We start from the raw sequence: 25,498 nt of genomic DNA, 5'->3' as shown, positions 1-25,498 counted from the left end.
ATTTTACTGAGATATACAGTACATAACACATTAGATGAGCGTCATCTCTTCATTAACCACTGGAGGGTTAAGTGAACTTAAAACCAAGGAAGTTAACTTAAGGCCAGGGAAGTAAACTTAAGGCCAGGGAAGTGAACTTAAGGCCAGGGAAGTGAACTTGACTCTGGGGTGAAGTTTACCCTAGGTAGATATCTAGGATCAGCTTCCCCTCCCCCCAGACCTAACCTTTAACATGAGTGCGGAAAGTGCTAAACTGACCCAAGATCAGGGTCTAGGGGGCAACTCCATGAACAGGTAACGGCAGGTTATTATTGATCTGTCTAGGGGGCAACTCCATGAACAGGTAACGGCAGGTTCTTATTGATCTGTCTAGGGGGCAACTCCATGAACAGGTAACGGCAGGTTCTTATTGATCTGTCTAGGGGGCAACTCCATGAACAGGTAACGGCAGGTTCTTATTGATCTGTCTAGGGGGCAACTCCATGAACAGGTAACGGCAGGTTCTTATTGATCTGTCTAGGGGGCAACTCCATGAACAGGTAACGGCAGGTTATTATTGATCTGTCTAGGGGGCAACTCCATGAACAGGTAACGGCAGGTTCTTATTGATCTGTCTAGGGGGCAACTCCATGAACAGGTAACGGCAGGTTCTTATTGATCTGTCTAGGGGGCAACTCCATGAACAGGTAACGGCGGTTATTATTGATCTGTCTAGGGGGCAACTCCATGAACAGGTAACGGCAGGTTCTTATTGATCTGTCTAGGGGGCAACTCCATGAACAGGTAACGGCAGGTATTATTGATCTGTCTAGGGGGCAACTCCATGAACAGGTAACGGCAGGTTATTATTGATCTGTCTGGGGGCAACTCCATGAACAGGTAACGGCAGGTTCTTATTGATCTGTCTAGGGGGCAACTCCATGAACAGGTAACGGCAGGTTCTTATTGATCTGTCTAGGGGGCAACTCCATGAACAGGTAACGGCAGGTTATTATTGATCTGTGTCTAGGGGGCAACTCCATGAACAGGTAACGGCAGGTTATTATTGATCTGTCTAGGGGGCAACTCCATGAACAGGTAACGGCAGGTTATTATTGATCTGTCTAGGGGGCAACTCCATGAACAGGTAACGGCAGGTTATTATTGATCTGTCTAGGGGGCAACTCCATGAACAGGTAACGGCAGGTTATTATTGATCTGTCTAGGGGGAAACTCCATGAACAGGTAACGGCAGGTTATTATTGATCTGTCTAGGGGGCAACTCCATGAACAGGTAACGGCAGGTTATTATTGATCTGTCTAGGGGGCAACTCCATGAACAGGTAACGGCAGGTTATTATTGATCTGTCTAGGGGGCAACTCCATGAACAGGTAACGGCAGGTTCTTATTGATCTGTCTAGGGGGCAACTCCATGAACAGGTAACGGCAGGTTATTATTGATCTGTCTAGGGGGCAACTCCATGAACAGGTAACGGCAGGTTCTTATTGATCTGTCTAGGGGGCAACTCCATGAACAGGTAACGGCAGGTTATTATTGATCAGTGTCTAGGGGGCAACTCCATGAACAGGTAACGGCAGGTTATTATTGATCTGTCTAGGGGGCAACTCCATGAACAGGTAACGGCAGGTTATTATTGATCTGTCTAGGGGGCAACTCCATGAACAGGTAACGGCAGGTTCTTATTGATCTGTCTAGGGGCAACTCCATGAACAGGTAACGGCAGGTTCTTATTGATCTGTCTAGGGGGCAACTCCATGAACAGGTAACGGCAGGTTATTATTGATCTGTCTAGGGGGCAACTCCATGAACAGGTAACGGCAGGTTATTATTGATCTGTCTAGGGGGCAACTCCATGAACAGGTAACGGCAGGTTATTATTGATCTGTCTAGGGGGGCAACTCCATGAACAGGTAACGGCAGGTTATTATTGATCTGTCTAGGGGGCAACTCCATGAACAGGTAACGGCAGGTTCTTATTGATCTGTCTAGGGGGCAACTCCATGAACAGGTAACGGCAGGTTCTTATTGATCTGTCTAGGGGGCAACTCCATGAACAGGTAACGGCAGGTTATTATTGATCTGTCTAGGGGCAACTCCATGAACAGGTAACGGCAGGTTATTATTGATCTGTCTAGGGGGCAACTCCATGAACAGGTAACGGCAGGTTCTTATTGATCTGTCTAGGGGGCAACTCCATGAACAGGTAACGGCAGGTTATTATTGATCTGTCTAGGGGGCAACTCCATGAACAGGTAACGGCGGTTCTTATTGATCTGTCTAGGGGGCAACTCCATGAACAGGTAACGGCAGGTTATTATTGATCTGTCTAGGGGGCAACTCCATGAACAGGTAACGGCAGGTTCTTATTGATCTGTCTAGGGGGCAACTCCATGAACAGGTAACGGCAGGTTATTATTGATCTGTCTAGGGGGCAACTCCATGAACAGGTAACGGCAGGTTATTATTGATCTGTCTAGGGGGCAACTCCATGAACAGGTAACGGCAGGTTATTATTGATCTGTCTAGGGGGCAACTCCATGAACAGGTAACGGCAGGTTATTATTGCACGCGACGACAGTAGTAGCCGAGCACTTTGCATTTTTCACACAGATGCTGTGGATGTTCCTTGCTCTGGTCTGAAACGTCTAACCCATCAGGCTTCTCCAGAGGTCTCTACACAGAGAAACACAGGTAACACACTTTACATTAAAGCTATTTAAAAACACAATGTATTCAACCTTTTATTTATCCAGGTCCCATTGAGGTCAGAGGGCCTCTTTTACATGGGAGTCCTGGCCACAGATATTTATAGGATTTATAAGTAGTTTATAAACGGTTCATTATTAGTTCATAGATAGTTTATAAATCAGTAATAAACACGTCAAAGTTACACAATCAGTTGAAATAATGTCCTTGAGCCAATAGAACAATTGGATGGAGGTATGTCAAGATAGCCTGGTCTCATATGTAGGCCTATATGCAAGACAGCACAGACAGATCTGGGACCAGGCTAACATCATGGATAAGAAACAAAATTGGAAGTATTTACCTGCTTGTGAGGGTAAACGTTGATGTGGCACTTGATACATTCTTGTCCCATGTTGGCCCAGGAGTTCCCGCTCATCCACTTCCTCTTGCATTTAGGGCACTTGTATTCCCCGAAACACCTCTTCTTGCCCTGATATGGGGTCAGGCCTTCCCCTTTAGGCCGAGCCTGGAGACAAAGCAAATGGAAGCAAAGAATTGACAGATAAAACACCAACATGGTGATATCGTATTTCATTGTAGTATATTGAGTGAATACAAAGAGACGTCCCTGTGCACAGCAGGTCCTCTACATCCAGGTGCTGCTTTTGGCAGATATAACTGGTCCCCAGAAAAAAACAGTGTAAAAACTGCACACTAGAAAAGACAGGCGACCAACCTTGACTTCCGTTTTTTGAAAAGGTTTGGGCACCCCTGACAATCTCCATGATTTCCATTTATAAATAATTGGGTGTTTGGATCAGCAATTTCATTTTGATCTATCAAATAAGTGATGGACACAGTAATATTTCAGTAGTGAAATTAGGTTTATTGGATTAACAGAAAATTTGCAATATGCATCAAAATGAAATTAGACAGGTGCATAAATTTGGGCACCCCAACAGAAAAATCACATCAATATTTAGTAGAGCCTCCTTTTGCTGAAATAACAGCCTCTAGACGCTTCCTATAGCCTCTAATGAGTGTCTGGATTCTGGATGAAGGTATTTTGGACCATTCCTCCTTACAAAACATCTCCAGTTCAGTTAGGTTTGATGGTTGCCGAGCATGGACAGCCTGCTTCAAATCATCCCACAGATTCTCAATGATATTCAGGTCTGGGGACTAGGATGGCCATTCCAGAACATTGTACTTGTTCCTCTGCATAAATGCCCGGGTAGATTTTGAGCAGTGTTTTGGGTCGTTGTCTTGTTGAAATATCCAGCCCCGGCGTAACATCAACTTTGTGACTGATTCGTCAACATTATTCCCAAGAATCTGCTGATATTGAGTGGAATCCATGCGACCCTCAACTTTAACAAGATTCCCAGTACCGGCACTGGCCACACAGCCCCACAGCATGATGGAACCCCCACCAAATGTTACTGTGGGGTAGCAAGTGTTTTTCTTGGAACGCTGTGTTCCTTTGCCGCCATGCATAACGCCCCTTGTTATGACCAAATAACTCAATCTTTGTTTCATCAGTCCACAGCACCTTATTCCAAAATGAAGCTGGCTTGTCCAAATGTGCGTTTGCATACCTAAAGCGACTCTGTTTGTGGCGTGTTTAGCAGAAAAGGCTTCTTCCGCATCACTCTCCCGTACAGCTTCTCCTTGTGCAAAGTGCGCTGAATTGTTGAACGATGCACAGTGACACCATCTGCAGCAATATTGACGTTGTAGGTCTTTGCAGGTGGTCTGTGGGCTGTTTTTGACCGTTCTCACCATCCTTCGCTTTTGCCTCTCCGATATTTAACTTGGCCTGCCACTTCTGGCCTTAACAAGAACTGTGCCTGGGGTCTTCCATTTCCTCACTATGTTCCTCACGGTGGACACTGACAGCTTACATCTCTGCGATAGCTTTTTGTAGCCTTCCCCTAAACCATAATGTTGAACAATCTTTGTTTTCAGGTCATTTGAGAGTTGCTTTGAGGCCCCCATGTTGCCACTCTTCAGAGGAGAGTCAAAGAGAACAACAACTTGCAATTGGCCACCTTAAATACATTTTCTCATGATTGGATGCACTTGTCTATGAAGTTCAAGGCTTAAAGAGCTCACCAAACCATTTGTGTGTTCCAATTAATCAGTGCTAAGTAGTTACAGGTATTCAAATCAACAGAATGACAAGGGTGCCCAAATTTTTGCATTGTCTATTTTTCACATCTGATTTATTTTCATACAACTTAATATTGCTACACTAAAAATCTTTGTCTGGACAATACCCCAGTACTCAGCTTTTATTAGAAAAGGAATGGCATGCCACTGTGATCATTTTCTGGTGACGACAGAGTCAATTATTATGCAGCCTCAGAGGGGTGCCCAAACTTTTTCATACAACTGTGTATATTTATTTTTCATTTGCAGTGAATCAACGAACAATGTGTTTCACATACGACTTCTTCAGTGTCACTGAATGACAGTGACGTTACAACCACTGACCGTGGTCTTGACTCTTGTTCCACAATACTGTATATTGAGAAATACATTACTTGGCCAAATGCACATGCAGTAACGTTTATCAACTCTCACCTCTCATCACATTAGCAGGGGGGATGACATATTGGGTTTCTAAACTTTAGCAGGGGGGATGACATATTGGGTTTCTAAACTTTAGCAGGGGGGATGACATATTGGGTTTCTAAACTTTAGCAGGGGGGATGACATATTGGGTTTCTAAACTTTAGCAGGGGGGATGACATATTGGGTTTCTAAACTTTAGCAGGGGGGATGACATATTGGGTTTCTTTGGAGGATTGCCAGCTCAAAGCGCTGAAGCAGAATGATGAAGAGATGACGGAAAGGGTTTGTAAAGCAGTCTATGAGCACACATGGAATGTTGGTTTATGGTTTCTGTCAAACTGCATGTTGAGAAACAGGTCTGCGTGCCAAACGGCACACTATATCCTTTACAGTGCACTACTTTTGACCAGAGCCCTATGGAAATATACTGTATATAGGGAATAGGGTGCCATTTAAATGGGATGTACCACAAGCCTGCTGCCATGATGTTGCAAAATTCATGACTGAGAATTTCATCACTTACTGTAATGCCCACCCAGCCACAGGCCCTCTCTATCCCCTACCCACCCAGCCACAGGCCCTCTCTATCCCCTACCCACCCAGCCACAGGCCCTCTCTGTCCCCTACCCACCCAGCCACAGGCCCTCTCTGTCCCCTACCCACCCAGCCACAGGCCCTCTCTGTCCCCTACCCACCCAGCCACAGGCCCTCTCTATCCCCTACCCACCCAGCCACAGGCCCTCTCTGTCCCCTACCCCTACCCAGCCACCGGCCCTCTCTACCCCCTACCCCCCAGCCACAGGCCCTCTCTATCCCCTACCCACCCAGCCACAGGCCCTCTCTGTCCCCTACCCCTACCCAGCCACAGGCCCTCTCTACCCCCTACCCCCCCAGCCACAGGCCCTCTCTATCCCCTACCCACCCAGCCACAGGCCCTCTCTACCCTCTACCCACCCAGCCACAGGCCCTCTCTGTCCCCTACCCACCCAGCCACAGGCCCTCTCTGTCCCCTACCCACCCAGCCACAGGCCCTCTCTGTCCCCTACCCACCCAGCCACAGGCCCTCTCTACCCTCTACCCACCCAGCCACAGGCCCTCTCTGTCCCCTACCCACCCAGCCACAGCCCCTCTCTATCCCCTACCCACCCAGCCACAGGCCCTCTCTACCCCCTACCCACCCTGCCACAGGCCCTCTCTACCCCCTACCCACCCTGCCACAGGCCCTCTCTACCCCCTACCCACCCAGCCACAGCCCCTCTCTATCCCCTACCCCACCCAGCCACAGGCCCTCTCTACCCCCTACCCACCCTGCCACAGGCCCTCTCTACCCCCTACCCACCCTGCCACAGGCCCTCTCTACCCCCTACCCACCCAGCCACAGGCCCTCTCTACCCCCTACCCACCCTGCCACAGGCCCTCTCTATCCCCTACCCCTACCCACCCAGCCACAGGCCCTCTCCACCCCCTACCCACCCTGCCACAGGCCCTCTCTATCCCCTACCCCTACCCACCCAGCCACAGGCCCTCTCTACCCTCTACCCACCCAGCCACAGGCCCTCTCTACCCCCTACCCACCCTGCCACAGGCCCTCTCTACCCCCTACCCACCCAGCCACATGCCCTCTCTATCCCCTACCCACCCAGCCACATGCCCTCTCTACCCCCTACCCACCCACCCACAGCCCCTCTCTCCAGTCTCTCTCCACCCCCCTACCCACCCTGCCACAGCCTCTCTCTCCAGTCTCTCTCCACCCCCCTACCCACCCACCCACAGCCCCTCTCTCCAGTCTCTCTCCACCCCCTACCCACCCACCCACAGCCCCTCTCTCCAGTCTCTCTCCACCCCCTACCCACCCTGCCACAGCCTCTCTCTCCAGTCTCTCTCCACCCCCTACCCACCCTGCCACAGCCCCTCTCTCCAGTCCTTCTCTACCCCCTACCCACCCTGCCACAGCCTCTCTCTCCAGTCTCTCTCCACCCCCTACCCACCCACCCACAGCCCCTCTCTCCAGTCTCTCTCCACCCCCTACCCACCCACCCACAGCCCCTCTCTCCAGTCTCTCTCCACCCCCTACCCACCCTGCCACAGCCCCTCTCTCCAGTCTCTCTCCACCCCCTACCCACCCACCCACAGCCCCTCTCTCCAGTCTCTCTCCACCCCCTACCCACCCTGCCACAGCCTCTCTCTCCAGTCTCTCTCTACCCCCTACCCACCCTGCCACAGCCCCTCTCTCCAGTCTCTCTCCACCCCCTACCCACCCAGCCACAGCCCCTCTCTCCAGTCTCTCTCTACCCCCTACCCACCCTGCCACAGCCCCTCTCTCCAGTCTCTCTCTACCCCCTACCCACCCTGCCACAGCCCCTCTCTCCAGTCTCTCTCTACCCCCTACCCACCCTGCCACAGCCCCTCTCTCCAGTCTCTCTCCACCCCCTACCCACCCACCCACAGCCCCTCTCTCCAGTCTCTCTCTACCCCCTACCCACCCTGCCACAGCCCCTCTCTCCAGTCTCTCTCTACCCCCTACCCACCCACCCACAGCCTTTATCTCTAGTCTCTTTCCACACAACAAATAACCATTTTTAATGGGTGACAGGTTAAACCGTTGTAATTGTTGGAGTTGTTGGAGTGCTAACTGTAAATCTAATTATTTGTAAGTGGGAGAAAAGGTTCAAAGTCTCTATAGTAAAAGTTTTCCAATAGAACACAAAGTGAGTTCTATGGTTCCAATAGAACATGAAGTGAGTTCCTATAGAACATGAAGTGAGTTCCAATAGAACATGAAGTGAGTTCCAATAGAACATGAAGTGAGTTCCAATAGAACATGAAGTGAGTTCCTATGGAACATGAAGTGAGTTCCTATGGAACATGAAGTGAGTTCCTATGGAACATGAAGTGAGTTCCTATAGAACATGAAGTGAGTTCCAATAGAACATGAAGTGAGTTCCTATAGAACATGAAGTGAGTTCCTATAGAACATGAAGTGAGTTCCTATAGAACATGAAGTGAGTTCCAATAGAATATGAAGTGAGTTCCTATAGAACATGAAGTGAGTTCCTATAGAACATGAAGTGAGTTCCTATAGAACATGAAGTGAGTTCCTATAGAACATGAAGTGAGTTCCTATAGAACATGAAGTGAGTTCCAATAGAACATGAAGTGAGTTCCAATAGAACATGAAGTGAGTTCCAATAGAACATGAAGTGAGTTCCTATAGAACATGAAGTGAGTTCCAATAGAACATGAAGTGAGTTCCTATAGAACATGAAGTGAGTTCCAATAGAACATGAAGTGAGTTCCAATAGAACATGAAGTGAGTTCCAATAGAACATGAAGTGAGTTCCAATAGAACATGAAGTGAGTTCGTATAGAACATGGAGTTCGTATAGAACATGAAGTGAGTTCCAATAGAACATGAAGTGAGTTCCTATAGAACATGAAGTGAGTTCCTATGGAACATGAAGTGAGTTCCTATAGAACATGAAGTGAGTTCCTATAGAACATGAAGTGAGTTCCTATAGAACATGAAGTGAGTTCCTATAGAACATGAAGTGAGTTCCTATAGAACATGAAGTGAGTTCCTATAGAACATGAAATTAGTTCCTATAGAACATGAAGTGAGTTCCTATAGAACATGAAGTGAGTTCCAATAGAACATGAAGTGAGTTCCAATAGAACATGAAGTGAGTTCCTATAGAACATGAAGTGAGTTCCTATGGAACATGAAGTGAGTTCCTATAGAACATGAAGTGAGTTCCTATAGAACATGAAGTGAGTTCCTATGGAACATGAAGTGAGTTCCTATAGAACATGAAGTGAGTTCCTATAGAACATGAAGTGAGTTCCTATAGAACATGAAGTGAGTTCCTATAGAACATGAAGTGAGTTCCTATAGAACATGAAGTGAGTTCCTATAGAACATGAAATTAGTTCCTATAGAACATGAAGTGAGTTCCTATAGAACATGAAGTGAGTTCCTATAGAACATGAAGTGAGTTCCTATAGAACATGAAGTGAGTTCCTATAGAACATGAAGTGAGTTCCTATAGAACATGAAGTGAGTTCCTATAGAACATGAAGTGAGTTCCAATAGAACATGAAGTGAGTTCCAATAGAACATGAAGTGAGTTCCAATAGAACATGAAGTGAGTTCCTATAGAACATAAAGTGAGTTCCAATAGAACATGAAGTGAGTTCCTATAGAACATGAAGTGAGTTCCAATAGAACATGAAGTGAGTTCCAATAGAACATGAAGTGAGTTCCTATAGAACATGAAGTGAGTTCCAATAGAACATGAAGTGAGTTCCTATAGAACATGAAGTGAGTTCCAATAGAACATGAAGTGAGTTCCTATAGGACATGAAGTGAGTTCCTATGGAACATGAAGTGAGTTCCAATAGAACATGAAGTGAGTTCCTATAGGACATGAAGTGAGTTCCTATGGAACATGAAGTGAGTTCCAATAGAACATGAAGTGAGTTCCTATAGGACATGAAGTGAGTTCCTATGGAACATGAAGTGAGTTCCTATAGAACATGAAGTGAGTTCCTATAGAACATGAAGTGAGTTCCAATAGAACATGAAGTGAGTTCCTATAGAACATGAAGTGAGTTCCTATAGAACATGAAGTGAGTTCCTATAGAACATGAAGTGAGTTCCTATAGAACATGAAGTGAGTTCCTATAGAACATGAAGTGAGTTCCTATAGAACATGAAGTGAGTTCCAATAACACATGAAGTGAGTTCCTATAGAACATGAAGTGAGTTCCTATAGAACATGAAGTGAGTTCCAATAGAACATGAAGTGAGTTCCAATAGAACATGAAGTGAGTTCCAATAGAACATGAAGTGAGTTCCAATAGAACATGAAGTGAGTTCCAATAGAACATGAAGTGAGTTCCTATAGAACATGAAGTGAGTTCCTATAGAACATGAAGTGAGTTCCTATAGAACATGAAGTGAGTTCCAATAGAATATGAAGTGAGTTCCTATAGAACATGAAGTGAGTTCCAATAGAATATGAAGTGAGTTCCTATAGAACATGAAGTGAGTTCCTATAGAACATGAAGTGAGTTCCTATAGAACATGAAGTGAGTTCCAATAGAATATGAAGTGAGTTCTCTAGTTCTATGGAGTGGTCCAGCTATGTTCCCTGAGGAGCGTAGCAAAGGCCCAGCCCAGTGATGGACCAATCACAGCCCTCCTCCTCTACAGGACACATACCTCAGCCACTCTGTCATCCTTCCCTCCCAGCTGGCCTCTGTCGACCAATCAGGAGGGGGAGGGGGGGGAAAATCAACCCCAGATGAGCTTCACTCCACTTGTATAACACAAGAAAATTCTAAGCCCAACATAAAAAAATATTATTTCAACATCGACTGGTTTGAATTAACAGCACCCCTCCGGAGGGTAAAAGAGCCGGGGCAACCAGCCAAATGACATTGATTCTGTATAAGCTGTCTTGTCCTTAGGACTCCCTCAGAGTATAGAGGCACACCTTTCTAGGGTTGAATATGAGTGTTGACTTTTCTGCAGCCATGTATTACAGTAACAGTCAACATATTTCAAAATGTGATTCAATATATTGTACCCAACTATTTCAGTAAAATGTCAATACATTTTTCCATCCAACACTTTGCATTCCATATCCAAAGTCCCGGAAGCATCCCAGTGTTGTTCTGATGAGAGGCGCACTGTCTGTAGTTAGTGATGATGGCCTGTATCCTTTCTGACCACTCTCTCATCAGCACAGTTACGGTTTGCGTCCCAAATGGGCCCTTATTCCCTATATAGTGCACTGCTTTTGACAGACAGAGAGAGAACAGGGTGCCATTTGAGGCGGGCCTTGACAGCGGGACAGCCGGAGAAAGAGCCGTGCTCTTCCTGCTTGAGGAAAAAAAAATCAGTGTGTGACGGCGTTGTGCACATAAAATGTCATTTTTGCTTAAGTTTTCATGTACCGAATAATAATCTAAAATTCAATGTGTTTCCATTGCATTTTCAACTCTACTGATAGTTTTGTCACAAAAACTGTTGCATTAAATAGCAAATGTGCCCACTCTGGTCTTGGCACGGGCGTTCCAGCCAAAAGCTGGCAGATACAGTGTGGGTAGACTGTGTGGGTAGACTAGTCTACATGATGACATTATTATGGATAAAAGCAAGAATATTTTTACATGTCAAACGGCAGACAAGCATCGATCATCATGTCACCAGAATAAGACCCTCGATATTTATTGAAAAGGAGCATCAAGCTCATCACCGTGCACTTTCACCACCCTGTGAAGTTCATCATCATTTCTTTAATCTGTAGCTTAATAAACTGCATGGTTTCCCCAGTCCTAGTGGGAGGACCACACAACATGTCATCGCGTGACTCCAAGTTTACTTCGATGTGATGGTTATTATATCAATATTTGCGTGTAACCGGTGTGAAATTGCTAGCTAGTTAGCGGTGCGTGCTAGTAGTGTTTCAATCGGTGACGTCACTCGCTCTGAGACCTTGAAGTACGGTAGTTGTTTCCCTTTGCTCTGCAAGGGCCGTGGCTTTTGTGGAGCGACGGGTAACGGTGCTTCGAGGGTGACTGTTGTCGATGTGTGTAGCAGGGTCCCTGGTTCAAGCCCAGGTAGGGGCGAGGAGAGGGACGGAAGCAAAATTGTTACATGCGCATAAAGGTGTTTCCACCGCCATTTCTCATATAATACACTGCTCAAAAAAATAAAGGGAACACTTAAACAACACATCCTAGATCTGAATGAATGAAATAATCTTATTAAATACTTTTTTCTTTACATAGTTGAATGTGCTGACAACAAAATCACACAAATATTTTCAATGGAAATCAAATTTATCAACCCATGGAGGTCTGGATTTGGAGTCACCCTCAAAATTAAAGTGGAAAACCACCCTACAGGCTGATCCAACTTTGATGTAATGTCCTTAAAACAAGTCAAAATGAGGCTCAGTAGTGTGTGTGGCCTCCACGTGCCTGTATGACCTCCCTACAACGCCTGGGCATGCTCCTGATGAGGTGCCGGATGGTCTCCTGAGGGATCTCCTCCCAGACCTGGACTAAAGCATCCGCCAACTCCTGGACAGTCTGTGGTGCAACGTGGCGTTGGTGGATGGAGCGAGACATGATGTCCCAGATGTGCTCAATTGGATTCAGGTCTGGGGGAACGGGCGGGCCAGTCCATAGCATCAATGCCTTCCTCTTGCAGGAACTGCTGACACACTCCAGCCACATGAGGTCTAGCATTGTCTTGCATTAGGAGGAACCCAGGGCCAACTGCACCAGCATATGGTCTCACAAGGGGGTCTGAGGATCTCATCTCGGTACCTAATGGCAGTCAGGCTACCTCTGGCGAGCACATGGAGGGCTGTGCGGCCCCCAAAGAAATGCCACCCCACACCATGACTGACCCACCGCCAAACCGGTCATGCTGGAGGATGTTGCAGGCAGCAGAACGTTCTCCACGGCGTCTCCAGACTCTGTCACGTCTGTCACATGTGCTCAGTGTGAACCTGCTTTCATCTGTGAAGAGCACAGGGCGCCAGTGGCGAATTTGCCAATCTTGGTGTTCTCTGGCAAATGCCAAACATCCTGCACGGTGTTGGGCTGTAAGCACAACCCCCACCGTTTGAGCAGACACATGCACATTTGTGGCCTGCTGGAAGTCATTTTGCAGGGCTCTGGCAGTGCTCCTCCTGCTCCTCCTTGCACAAAGGCGGAGGTAGCGGTCCTGCTGCTGGGTTGTTGCCCTCCTACAGCCTGCTCCACGTCTCCTGATGTACTGGCCTGTCTCCTGGTAGCGCCTCCATGCTCTGGACACTACGCTGACAGACACAGCAAACCTTCTTGCCACAGCTCGCATTGATGTGCCATCCTGGATGAGCTGCACTACCTGAGCCACTTGTGTGGGTTGTAGACTCCGTCTCATGCTACCACTAGAGTGAAAGCACCGCCAGCATTCAAAAGTGACCAAAACATCAGCCAGGAAGCATAGGAACTGAGAAGTGGTCTGTGGTCACCACCTGCAGAACCATTCCTTTATTGGGGGTGTCTTGCTAATTGCCTATAATTTCCACCTGTTGTCTATTCCATTTGCACAACAGCATGTGAAATTTATTGTCAATCAAAGTGTTGCTTCCTAAGTGGACAGTTTGATTTCACAGAAGTGTGATTGACTTGGAGTTACATTGTGTTGTTTAAGTGTTCCCTTTATTTTTTTGAGCAGTGTACATTTTACCAACACAAAAAGATCCCACCATGTCGAATGATCAAATTATCTGTCGCCATTTATAAAATTGTACCGAAATGTCCTGTTTCCATCACATCTGTCGTGATTTTTTAAATACACTACAGTGGCTTGCGAAAGTATTCACCCCCCTTGGCATTTTTCCTATTTTGTTGCCTTTACAACCTGGAATTAAAATGGATTTTTGGGGAGTTTGTATCATTTGATTTACTCAACATGCCTACCACTTTGAAGATGCAAAATACTTTTTATTGTGGAACAAATAAGACAAAAAAACAGAAAACTTGAGCGTGCATAACTATTCACCCCCCAAAGTCAATACTTTGTAGAGCCACCTTTTGCAGCAATTACAGCTGCAAGTCTCTTGGGGTTTGTCTCTATAAGCTCGGCACATCTAGCCACTGGGACTTTTGCCCATTCTTCAAGGCAAAACTGCTCCAGCTCCTTCAAGTTGGATGGGTTCCGCTGGTGTACAGCTATCTTTAAGTCATACCACAGATTCTCAATTGCATTGAGGTCTGGGCTTTGACTAGGCCATTTCAAGACATTTAAATGTTTTCCCTTAAACCATTCAAGTGTTGCTTTAGCAGTATGCTTAGGGTCATTGTCCTGCTGGAAGGGGAACCTCTGTCCCAGTCTCAAACCTCTGGAAGACTGAAACAGGTTTCCCTCAAGAATTTCCCTGTATTTAGCGCCATCCATCATTCCTTCAATTCTGACCAGTTTCTCAGTCCCTGCCGATGAAAAACATCCCCACATTATGATGCTGCCACCACCATGCTTCACTGTGGGGATGGTGTTCTCAGGGTGATGAGAGGTGTTGGGTTTGCGCCAGACATAGTGTTTTCCTTGATGGCCAAAAAGCTCAATTTTAGTCTCATCTGACCAGTGTACCTTCTTCCATACAGTGGGGGAAAAAAGTATTTAGTCAGCCACCAATTGTGCAAGTTCTCCCACTTAAAAAGATGAGAGGCCTGTAATTTTCATCATAGGTACACGTCAACTATGACAGACAAAATGAGAATTTTTTTCTCCAGAAAATCACATTGTAGGATTTTTTATTAATTTATTTGCAAATTATGGTGGAAAATAAGTATTTGGTCAATAACAAAAGTTTCTCAATACTTTGTTATATACCCTTTGTTGGCAATGACACAGGTCAAACGTTTTCTGTAAGTGTTTACAAGGTTTTCACACACTGTTGCTGGTATTTTGGCCCATTCCTCCATGCAGATCTCCTCTAGAGCAGTGATGTTTTGGGGCTGTCGCTGGGCAACACAGACTTTCAACTCCCTCCAAAGATTTTCTATGGGGTTTAGATCTGGAGACTGGCTAGGCCACTCCAGGACCTTGAAATGCTTCTTACGAAGCCACTCCTTCATTGCCCGGGCGGTGTGTTTGGGATCATTGTCATGCTGAAAGACCCAGCCACGTTTCATCTTCAATGCCCTTGCTGATGGAAGGAGGTTTTCACTCAAAATCTCACGATACATGGCCCCATTCATTCTTTCCTTTACACGGATCAGTCGTCCTGGTCCATTTGCAGAAAAACAGCCCCAAAGCATGATGTTTCCACCCCCATGCTTCACAGTAGGTATGGTGTTCTTTGGATGCAACTCAGCATTCTTTGTCCTCCAAACACGACGAGTTGAGTTTTTACCAAAAAGTTATATTTTGGTTTCATCTGACCATATGACATTCTCCCAATCATCTTCTGGATCATCCAAATGCACTCTAGCAAACTTCAGATGGGCCTGGACATGTACTGGCTTAAGCAGGGGGACACGTCTGGCACTGCAGGATTTGAGTCCCTGGTAGCGTAGTGTGTTACTGATGGTAGGCTTTGTTACTTTGGTCCCAGCTCTCTGCAGGTCATTCACTAGGTCCCCCCGTGTGGTTCTGGGATTTTTGCTCACCGTTCTTGTGATCATTTTGACCCCACGGGGTGAGATCTTGCGTGGAGCCCCAGATCGAGGGAGATAATCAGTGGTCTTGTATGTCTTCCATTTCCTAATAATTGCACCCACAGTTGATTTCTTCAAACCAAGCTGCTTACCTATTGCAGATTCAGTCTTCCCAGCCTGGTGCAGGTCTACAATTTTGTTTCTGGTGTCCTTTGACAGCTCTTTGGTCTTGGCCATAGTGGAGTTTGGAGTGTGACTGTTTGAGGTTGTGGAATGGTGTCTTTTATACTGATAACAAGTTCAAACAGGTGCCATTAATACAGGTAACGAGTGGAGGACAGAGGAGCCTCTTAAAGAAGAAGTTACAGGTCTGTGAGAGCCAGAAATCTTGCTTGTTTGTAGGTGACCAAATACTTATTTTCCACCATAATTTGCAAATAAATTCATTAAAAATCCTACAATGTGATTTTCTGGATTTTTTTTCCCTCAATTTGTCTGTCATAGTTGATGTGTACCTATGATGAAAATTACAGGCCTCTCTCGTCTTTTTAAGTGGGAGAACTTGCACAATTGGTGGCTGACTAAATACTGGATTTAATGGTGCTCCGTGGGATGTTAAAAGTTTAGGATTTTTTTTAAATAACCCAACCCTGATCCGTAATTCTCCACAACTTTGTCCCTGACCTGTTTGGAGAGCTCCTTGGTCTTCATGGTGCCGCTTGCTTGGTGGTGCCCCTTGCTTAGTGGCGTTGCAGACTCTGGGGCCTTTCAGAACAGGTGTATATATGCTGAGATCATGTGACAGATCATGTGACACTTAGATTGCACACAGGTGGACTTTATTTAACTAATTATGTGACTTCAGAAGGTAATTGGTTGCACCAGATCTTATTTAGGGGCTTCATTGCAAAGGGGGTGAATACATATGCACGCACCACTTTTCCGTTATTTATTTTTTAGAATGTTTTGAAACAAGTAATTATTTTCATTTCACTTCACCAATTTGGACTATTTTGTGTATGTCCATTACATGAAATCCAAAAAAAAAATCCATTTAAATTACAGGTTGTAATGCAACAAAATAGGAAAAACGCCAAGGGAGATGAATACTTTTGCAAGGCACTGTACATTATTTGTCTTCAGGAAGGCAGTGAGTTGCTGCACAACAGCTTTTTCATAATTTTTTTTGAGGAAAGGGAGATTCGATATAGGCCGATAGTTCTTTTACATTTTCTGGGTCAAGATTTGGCTTTTTCAAGAGAGGCTGCTTTATTACTGCCACTTTTAGTGAATTTGGTTCACATCCAGTGGATAGGGAGCCATTTATTATGTTCAACATAGGAGTGCCAAGCACAGGAAGTAGCTCTTTCAGTAGTGTAGTTGGAATAGGGTGCAGTATGCAGCTTGAAGGTTTAGAGGCCATGACTATTTTCATGAATGTGTCAAGAGATATAGGATAAAAAAACTTGAGTGTCTCCATTGATCCTTGGTCCTGGCAGTTCTGTGCAGACTCAGGACAGGTGAGCTTTGGAAAAATATGCAGATTCAAAGAGGAGTCCGTAATTTGCTTTCTAACGATCATGATCTTTTCGTCGAAGAAGAAGTTAATGAATTCATCACTGCTGAAGTGAAAGTCATCCTCTCTTGGGGAATGCTGCTTTTTAGTTAGCTTTGCGACATAATCAAATAGACATTTTGGATTGTTCAAGTTTGACAGATTCTACAGGTAAAGGTACTTTTAATCCCTGTCTGCATATTTCAAGACATGGCATTTGAGCGTGCAGTGAGATACCCGATGGGTTGGACGATACTCTTCTCGTCAATTATCTTGGAAAAACTGGAAATCAAACAGTCCTCCATCGTTAAGACCATCCAAGAATCATATGCTTCATTATCTAAATATTGAAAGAGCGTGGGCGACGGAGAGGAACAAAATGGTGCAATGTGAGGACGTGGCGGAGAGTAGTGCAGGCACTGGAGATAGGAGTGAGAACAGGGGTCTGGGTAGGAGTGAGAACAGGGGTCTGGGTAGGAGGGAGAACAGGGGTCTGGGTAGGAGTGAGAACAGGGGTCTGGGTAGGAGGGAGAACAGGGGTCTGGGTAGGAGTGAGAACAGGGGTCTGGGTAGGAGTGAGAACAGGGGTCTGGGTAGGAGGGAGAACAGGGGTCTGAGTAGAAGGGAGAATAGGGGTCTGGGTAGGAGGAAGAACAGGGGTCTGGGTAGGGGTGAGAACAGGGGTCTGGGTAGGAGGGAGAACAGGGGTCTGGGTAGGAGGGAGAACAGGGGTCTGGGTAGGGGTGAGAACAGGGGTCTGAGTAGAAGGGAGAATAGGGGTCTGGGTAGGAGGAAGAACAGGGGTCTGGGTAGGAGGGAGAACAGGGGTCTGGGTAGGAGTGAGAACAGGGGTCTGGGTAGGAGTGATGTTGTTGATGTTTGTGTCTGTATGTTGTCTTTTGTATAGAACCTCATGATGTTCTAGATCTCATCAGAAACATCATATCATCGTGAGTGTTTTGATCCAATGTCATTTTGAGTCTTGGAACATCAGGGAAATACTGCTTAGTTATGTAACAGCTAACGATCTTTCCTCAACACTTTATCATTACTACAACCGCTAACGATCTTTCCTCAACACTTTATCATTACTACAACCACTAACGATCTTTCCTCAACACTTTATCATTACTACAACCGCTAACGATCTTTCCTCAACATTTCATTATTACTACAACAGCTAACGATCTTTCCTCAACACTTCATCATTACTACAACAGCTAACGATCTTTCCTCAACAGTTCACCATTACTACAACAGCTAACGATCTTTCCTCAACAGTTCACCATTACTACAACAGCTAACGATCTTTCCTCAACAGTTCACCATTACTACAACAGCTAACGATCTTTCCTCAACACTTCACCATTACTAAAACCGTTAACGATCTTTCCTCAACAGTTCACCATTACTTCGATAGTGATACATATGACAAAATACAGAAGGCATCTGTTTCCCAAGGTGGCTGTACTGTTCTGTATAGGCCTAGTCCTACGTCGGACTGTAGTTCTGCCAAAATGAGACGGGAAGCTGCTTGGCTTCAGAGGGGACCAGGCCTGGCTCACCTGGGGTCAGTGTGTGTGTGTGTGTGTGTGTGTGCGTGCGCGTGTGTGTGTATGGGCCATGCTCTGCTCACCTGCGGGCAGTCTTTGATGTAGTGTCCTTTGTTGAAGCAGAGATGGCACAGGTAGTTGGGGGGCGGTCGCTTGCCGGGTTTGCGTGGCTCAGAGGAGAGGGAGAGGTCAGAGAAGTGGTCGGTCAGAGAACTCAGGCCGTCTACGATGTTGTTGAGTGAGCCGTAGGGAGAGGAGCTTCTATACACGTTGTTGTTTAAGGCCTGTGGACAGAAAACAATGAGGGTTCTATTCAATCCCTAGCGCTGAACATCCACTTTATAGCGCGATTGACAATTAAAGGTAATGTGCCCATGATCAAGGAGACTGCATTCCCGGTAAAGGCAGCAATCGGAAATTACCTTTACATTTTAACACGGATCTTCCGCGATACTTCGGCGATACGGATTGAATAGAGCCCTGAGTGAAATATGGGCTTGGAATTTAGTTGATAACATATTTTTTTTAAATATATATATATGTAATTAAAGTAATGGAAAATAATGTAATATTGCTGAAAATGTCAGTTACAGATGAGCCTGTCTCTAAGACTGCATTAAGAGTGAATAACACTTGGTTTAGAGCATGTTAAAAGGCACAATCTGGGATATTAGGCCTAAACAGGATTGTGCCAATTAGCTGATAGATACATGGTAGGACTCTTTGCTTCTGTGACATTACAGTACTGCCTATCTATCTGTCTGTGACATTACAGTACTGCCTCTCTATCTGTCTGTGACATTACAGTACTGCCTCTCTATCTGTCTGTGACATTACAGTACTGCCTATCTATCTGTCTGTGGCATTACAGTACTGCCTATCTATCTGTCTGTGACATTACAGTACTGCCTATCTATCTGTCTGTGACATTACAGTACTGCCTATCTATCTGTCTGTGACATTACAGTACTGCCTCTCTATCTGTCTGTGACATTACAGTACTGCCTATCTATCTGTCTGTGACATTACAGTACTGCCTCTCTATCTGTCTGTGACATTACAGTACTGCCTATCTATCTGTCTGTGACATTACAGTACTGCCTATCTATCTGTCTGTGACATTACAGTACTGCCTCTCTATATGTCTGTGACATTACAGTACTGCCTATCTATCTGTCTGTGACATTACAGTACTGCCTCTCTATCTGTCTGTGGCATTACAGTACTGCCTATCTATCTGTCTGTGGCATTACAGTACTGCCTATCTATCTGTCTGTGACATTACAGTACTGCCTATCTATCTGTCTGTGACATTACAGTACTGCCTATCTATCTGTCTGTGACATTACAGTACTGCCTCTCTATCTGTCTGTGACATTACAGTACTGCCTCTCTATCTGTCTGTGACATTACAGTACTGCCTATCTATCTGTCTGTGACATTACAGTACTGCCTATCTATCTGTCTGTGACATTACAGTACTGCCTCTCTGTCTGTCTGTGACATTACAGTACTGCCTCTCTATCTGTCTGTGACATTACAGTACTGCCTCTCTATATGTCTGTGACATTACAGTACTGCCTCTCTGTCTGTCTGTGACACAACACCACAACTTGATTTGTTTTCCTGTTTGCTAGTCTCCTCACTCCGTACCAACAGACGTGGACATCATTTTATGCTTCCAGATGTGCAGAAAGAGTTCCATTTCCTGGGAGGAACAGAATGCCTCTGTCAGGGATCGTTTTCTGATTCCCCCTGTTGGGTTGGCACACAATCAGTACCATCGTATCTATGGTCAGGATATTAACACTGACTATGGTACCAGTGACACAGAACAAGTGTGAAGAAGCAACAGGCTGTTGTGCTGTTTATTCAATAAAAGTCCTGACGCACTACGTGTTATGGAATGGAACTGGATTAGGATGCAAGCCATGTAATTTCCAGTGCACTGGGCGATGTTATGAAGCCACAAACCGCCGCTACGTAACACAACCATGTTATGTTGTGTGTGTATATATGAGTAATCAACTCCCTGTACCACATGGCAGTGTGCGTATGACTGTTAACCCTTCACTTTGAAAAATTAAACCAACCACCTCTACATCAGTAATGATGGCGATGACTGAGGTGTTAAACACAGAAATATACTTATATAGATTATGGGTGAAACCCTAACCATGGGTGATACACTAGCCATGGGTTATACACTAACCATGGGTGATACACTAGCCATGGGTGATACACTAGCCATGGGTCATACACTAGCCATGGGTCATACACTAACCATGGGTCATACACTAACCATGGGTCATACACTAACCATGGGTGATACACTAACCATGGGTGATACACTAGCCATGGGTGATACACTAGCCATGGGTCATACACTAACCATGGGTCATACACTAACCATGGGTCATATACTAACCATGGGTCATACACTAACCATGGGTCATACACTAACCATGGGTGATACACTAGCCATGGGTGATACACTAGCCATGGGTCATCATAGCACCTACAACTTCTAATAGCATATAAAATCATTACAAGTATTTAATTAACGCTACCATGGATATCTTCATAACTCCACTTTCGTAATTTGTGATAGCTACTAGAAGACATGCAGGCATTTAAGGATGGGCAATTACACGGTAACAGGGTGACGCTGACACTCGCTTTTTAACTTTAAAATGTACGCCAAGCTAAATCTATTGATTGCAAAGTTTAACACACCATACACCCATATACAGAAGTCTACTTTGCCACTGAACATTTTACTAAAACACATTTACTTGAGGAACAGTGCAGATGCAACGTTTGGTAACAGAATGGTAACAGAACAGTAAAAAAGTAAAAAAAATTATGTGGCCACATTTTCCAAAAACTCTACTCCGAGTACAGAGTACAGTACAGTACAGTACAGTAGAGTAGAGTAGAGTAGAGTAGAGTAGAGTAGAGTAGAGTAGAGTAGAGTAGAGTAGAGTACAGTAGAGTAGAGTAGAGTAGAGTAGAGTAGGGTAGAGTACAGTACAGTACAGTAGAGTAGGGTAGAGTAGAGTAGAGTAGAGTAGAGTAGAGTAGAGTAGAGTAGAGTACAGTAGAGTAGAGTACAGTAGAGTACAGTAGAGTACAGTAGAGTAGAGTAGAGTACAGTAGAGTAGAGTACAGTAGAGTACAGTAGAGTAGAGTAGAGTACAGTACAGTAGAGTACAGTAGAGTACAGTAGAGTAGAGTACAGTAGAGTACAGTAGAGTACAGTACAGTAGAGTACAGTAGAGTACAGTACAGTAGAGTAGAGTAGAGTAGAGTAGAGTACAGTAGAGTACAGTAGATTAGAGTAGAGTACAGTAGAGTACAGTAGAGTACAGTAGAGTAGAGTAGAGTACAGTAGAGTACAGTACAGTAGAGTAGAGTAGAGTAGAGTACAGTAGAGTAGAGTACAGTAGAGTACAGTAGAGTACAGTAGAGTAGAGTACAGCACAGGCCAGTACAGTAGAGTACAGTAGAGTACAGTACAGTAGAGTAGAGTAGAGTAGAGTACAGTAGAGTAGAGTAGAGCACAGTAGAGTACAGTAGAGTAGAGTAGAGTACAGCACAGGCCAGTACAGTAAAGTATATCACATTATACTGTACTATACTCATGTGTGCTCTACTGTACTGTTTTGAACTCTACTGTACTGAACCATACTCTACTGTACTCTACTGTACTGAACTATACTCTACTCTACTCTACTCTACTGAACTCTACTGTACTGAACCATACTCTACTGAACTCTACTCTACTCTACTGAACTCTACTGTACTGAACCATACTCTACTGTACTCTACTGAACTCTACTGTACTGAACCATACTCTACTGAACTATACTCTACTGAACTATACTCATGTGTGCTATACTGTACTGAACTCTACTGTACTCTACTGTACTCTACTGAACTATACTCTACTCTACTGAACTATACTCTACTGTACTGTTTTGAACTCTACTGTACTGAACCATACTCTACTGAACTATACTCTACTCTACTGAACTCTACTGTACTGAACCATACTCTACTGAACTATACTGTACTGAACTATACGGTACTGAACCATACTCTACTGAACTATACTGTACTGAACTATACGGTACTGAACCATACTCTACTGAACTCTACTGTACTGAACTATACTGTACTGAACTCTACTGTACTCTACTGTACTGAACCATACTCTACTGAACTATACTGTACTGAACTATACTCATGTGTGCTATACTGTACTGAACTCTACTGTACTCTACTGTACTCTACTGAACTATACTCTACTCTACTGAACTATACTCTACTGAACTATACTCTACTCTACTGTACTGTAATGTGTTCTACTGCAACTGTGGTTTGTGATTACTAGGATGTCCCACTGTGGCCAATTCAATTGCAGTCATTATGTAACAGATGTTTCGTCACTCTGTTCCCGTTTTACTAAACAGAGTGAAGGTTTTTAATCACTTAATAATTCATAACAAACTTGATATCAGTAAAAACACTATAACTAATTGGTAGGTCTACCTTTACTTGTTACTTTAATATTTCTTAAACTTACAGAACTCTAATAATTTCAGCAAAACTAAATATATATGTTGATATTAGTTGGCAGGGGCCTTTACTTCAAAAGTATTGTGTTTTGATGTATTTCTAATACCTTTTAAGACTTTTTCTAGTAGATGTTTTTCAAGACTCCTTTTCCATCTGTGTCACCAGAAATCAGCCATTGCTTATTTTAGGTTGGAAAATGGTTGAACGATGCCTTCATTTTTTGCTTTCATTTGACACCAAATTTGATACGCTCCTATAAAAACGTCACGTTGTTTTCGACCCAAACGGCACACTATTCCTCTATTAGCATATCTTCCTGTAGCATAATCTCACAAGCCAAATAAATCCTAGTTTCTTCTTCGTCTGATGAATGTGCTATTCTATTTCACATACTGCACTGGTCTATATTTCAGACTTGTCCTGAGAGGGATGGTAATCGGATTGAGCACCACCAACCCAGCAGGCCCCCATGCAGTAAAGGAACATCGCATAGGCCACGTCCCAAATGGCACCCTATTCCCTATATAGTGCACTACTTTTGACCAGAGCCCTATAGGTCCCCTGGTCAAAAGTAGTGCACTACTTAGGGAATAGGGGTGCCATTTGGGATGCCAACTTTTTCAACCTGCCCTACCTCCCCTGGCAGCCCACTGACATCAGAACAGTCTCAACACACACCAGGCACTATGTACTGTGGAAGAGGGGCTCATTCATAGTATAGCATATATATATATATATACATACACATACAGCTAATCACCGGTCACCACACTGTTGCGGCCCAATGGAGGCATGTGTGTCAGAGCTAGGGATTTACTGTATGTTTACTGTCCGTCCAACTAAGATAATATGGTAAGTGGGTCATACATTAAAATGTGAAAATATGTAGGACGGCACACTGGATTGGTACATGGCAGGGCTCTTTGCTTGATTCTTCAAATGGGACCTTAAGATGTGTATCCCTATTGGATGAGTAGAATTATTATTATAATCAAAACCAAATTACATAAGAACATGTATGTATGTGTGTGGGTGGGTGGTCCTCTGTAGCTCAGCTGGTAGAGCACGGCGCTTGTAACGCCAACGTAGTGGGTTCGATCCCCGGGATCACCCATACACAAAAAAAGATGTATGCACGCATGACTGTAAGTCGCTTTGGATAAAAGCGTCTGCTAAATGGCATACTATTATATATTATAACATATTTGTGGGTGCTTCAAGGGGTACAGCTTCTATGTTCAACTTGTGACAAAAATATGGTTAATAGTGTTTAATTGCAACGACAATATTATAATTGTTCTATGAATGACAGAATACAATATTGGATGAAGTTCAATCAAAGTTGTTTGGCATTATACAGTTTGTGCAAATCACATATTTTCAAGTAGTTTTATAAACGTTTCACAACTTTACCTCATTCCTCTGGAGTTGCAAGAAGTTGTTGAGATAGTTGGAGTTGAGCGCAGAGCTCAGGTCGACAGCAGCAGCGCACGGCTGTTTGTAGTTGTTCAGGTCCGTTGGAGAACTCTCTGATTCCGGTCTGAACGCATCGAAGTCATTCGTCTGGTGGGAGTCTTGCAGAGACATATAGATCCAGTTCAGTAGTTGTGCTGGTTGGTACACAGAGGTACCCGTATCTGTGGCAGACATCATGTTGATCTTTGGAAGAGGAACGCACAGCGCGTCTTAGAGTCAAGGCGCCACCGGGATTATTGCTGCAGAATTAGGCTACCCAAACCAAATCACCAAAAGGTTTTTTTTTATCATTTGACCTGTTCTACCTGATACAAAAAAAAATAATCATTTCGACCTCTTTAACCTGATTTTAACAAAAATTTATCCTTGCATTCACCTCAAAGAGCCCTCTGGGACTCCAATCCCTGGGTTATGGTCACGGGAGAACCGTGTTGAAGGCATGACATGGCAAAAAGTTTGTGCCAGTCAAAATATCTGTGGACTCCACTCTGTAGCCTATCTCCACTCACAGTAGACCACAGCCGAGATGAGCTCAGCTCATTGCACATTCTGTCTCGGTCATTGGAGTGCTTCATTATGAATAGGAAGGAGGTCCGATAGAGCCCCACGGCGGAGGTGTCATAATACCCATAAAACCTAGCGGTCAAACAGGAAAACGGTTCCAATCATTTTTCCCATAGAGGATTTTAGAAACACTTAAAATAAGGGCTGTGTTTCGTGTAGGCATATCCTGGCGTGGCGTTTTGATAACCGTGTAAAGCTCTCTCGGACAAAGTGACTTTTGTTAATATATTTCGCTCTATTTTTCGGCTCAATTTAGTGCTAATTAGCATCAAAGTAAACATGATGCAAAACTACAAATCCCTGCAAGCTCCTGCACATTATCTCTAGCTGACAACTGTTGC

The 25,498-nt window shown here is 44.6% G+C and overlaps 1 protein-coding gene across 1 annotated transcript; it reads right to left on the bottom strand.

Moving 5' to 3' along the window:
• Positions 1 to 865: 865 nt before the first annotated feature.
• On the bottom strand, positions 866 to 24,910 carry LOC121580729 (zinc finger CCHC domain-containing protein 24-like). Its single transcript, XM_041895778.2, has 4 exons — positions 24,531 to 24,910; positions 18,620 to 18,820; positions 3,052 to 3,216; positions 866 to 2,675 (listed from the first exon to the last, which is right to left on the bottom strand). Exons 1-4 carry the CDS (start codon positions 24,768 to 24,770, stop codon positions 2,562 to 2,564), a joined length of 720 nt encoding a protein of 239 aa, XP_041751712.1. The 5' UTR covers positions 24,771 to 24,910; the 3' UTR covers positions 866 to 2,561.
• Positions 24,911 to 25,498: the final 588 nt, after the last annotated feature.

This window comes from Coregonus clupeaformis, chromosome 1, assembly GCF_020615455.1.
Source record: "Coregonus clupeaformis isolate EN_2021a chromosome 1, ASM2061545v1, whole genome shotgun sequence".
NCBI lineage: Eukaryota > Metazoa > Chordata > Actinopteri > Salmoniformes > Salmonidae > Coregonus > Coregonus clupeaformis.
The sequence above is the reverse complement of the archived record's forward strand: the minus strand, read 5'-3'. Positions and strand labels throughout refer to the sequence as shown.

Bases quoted from the DNA above. Each gene is read 5' to 3' on its own strand.
- LOC121580729 (XM_041895778.2), bottom strand. From the start codon at position 24,770: ATGATGTCTGCCACAGATACGGGTACCTCTGTGTACCAACCAGCACAA. The intron at 3,217-18,619 runs GTGAGCAGAGCA...CTTTGTCTCCAG, and splicing joins ACATCAAAGACTGCCCGCAG to GCTCGGCCTAAAGGGGAAGG. The intron at 2,676-3,051 runs GTAAATACTTCC...TTCTCTGTGTAG, and splicing joins ACGTTTACCCTCACAAGCAG to AGACCTCTGGAGAAGCCTGA.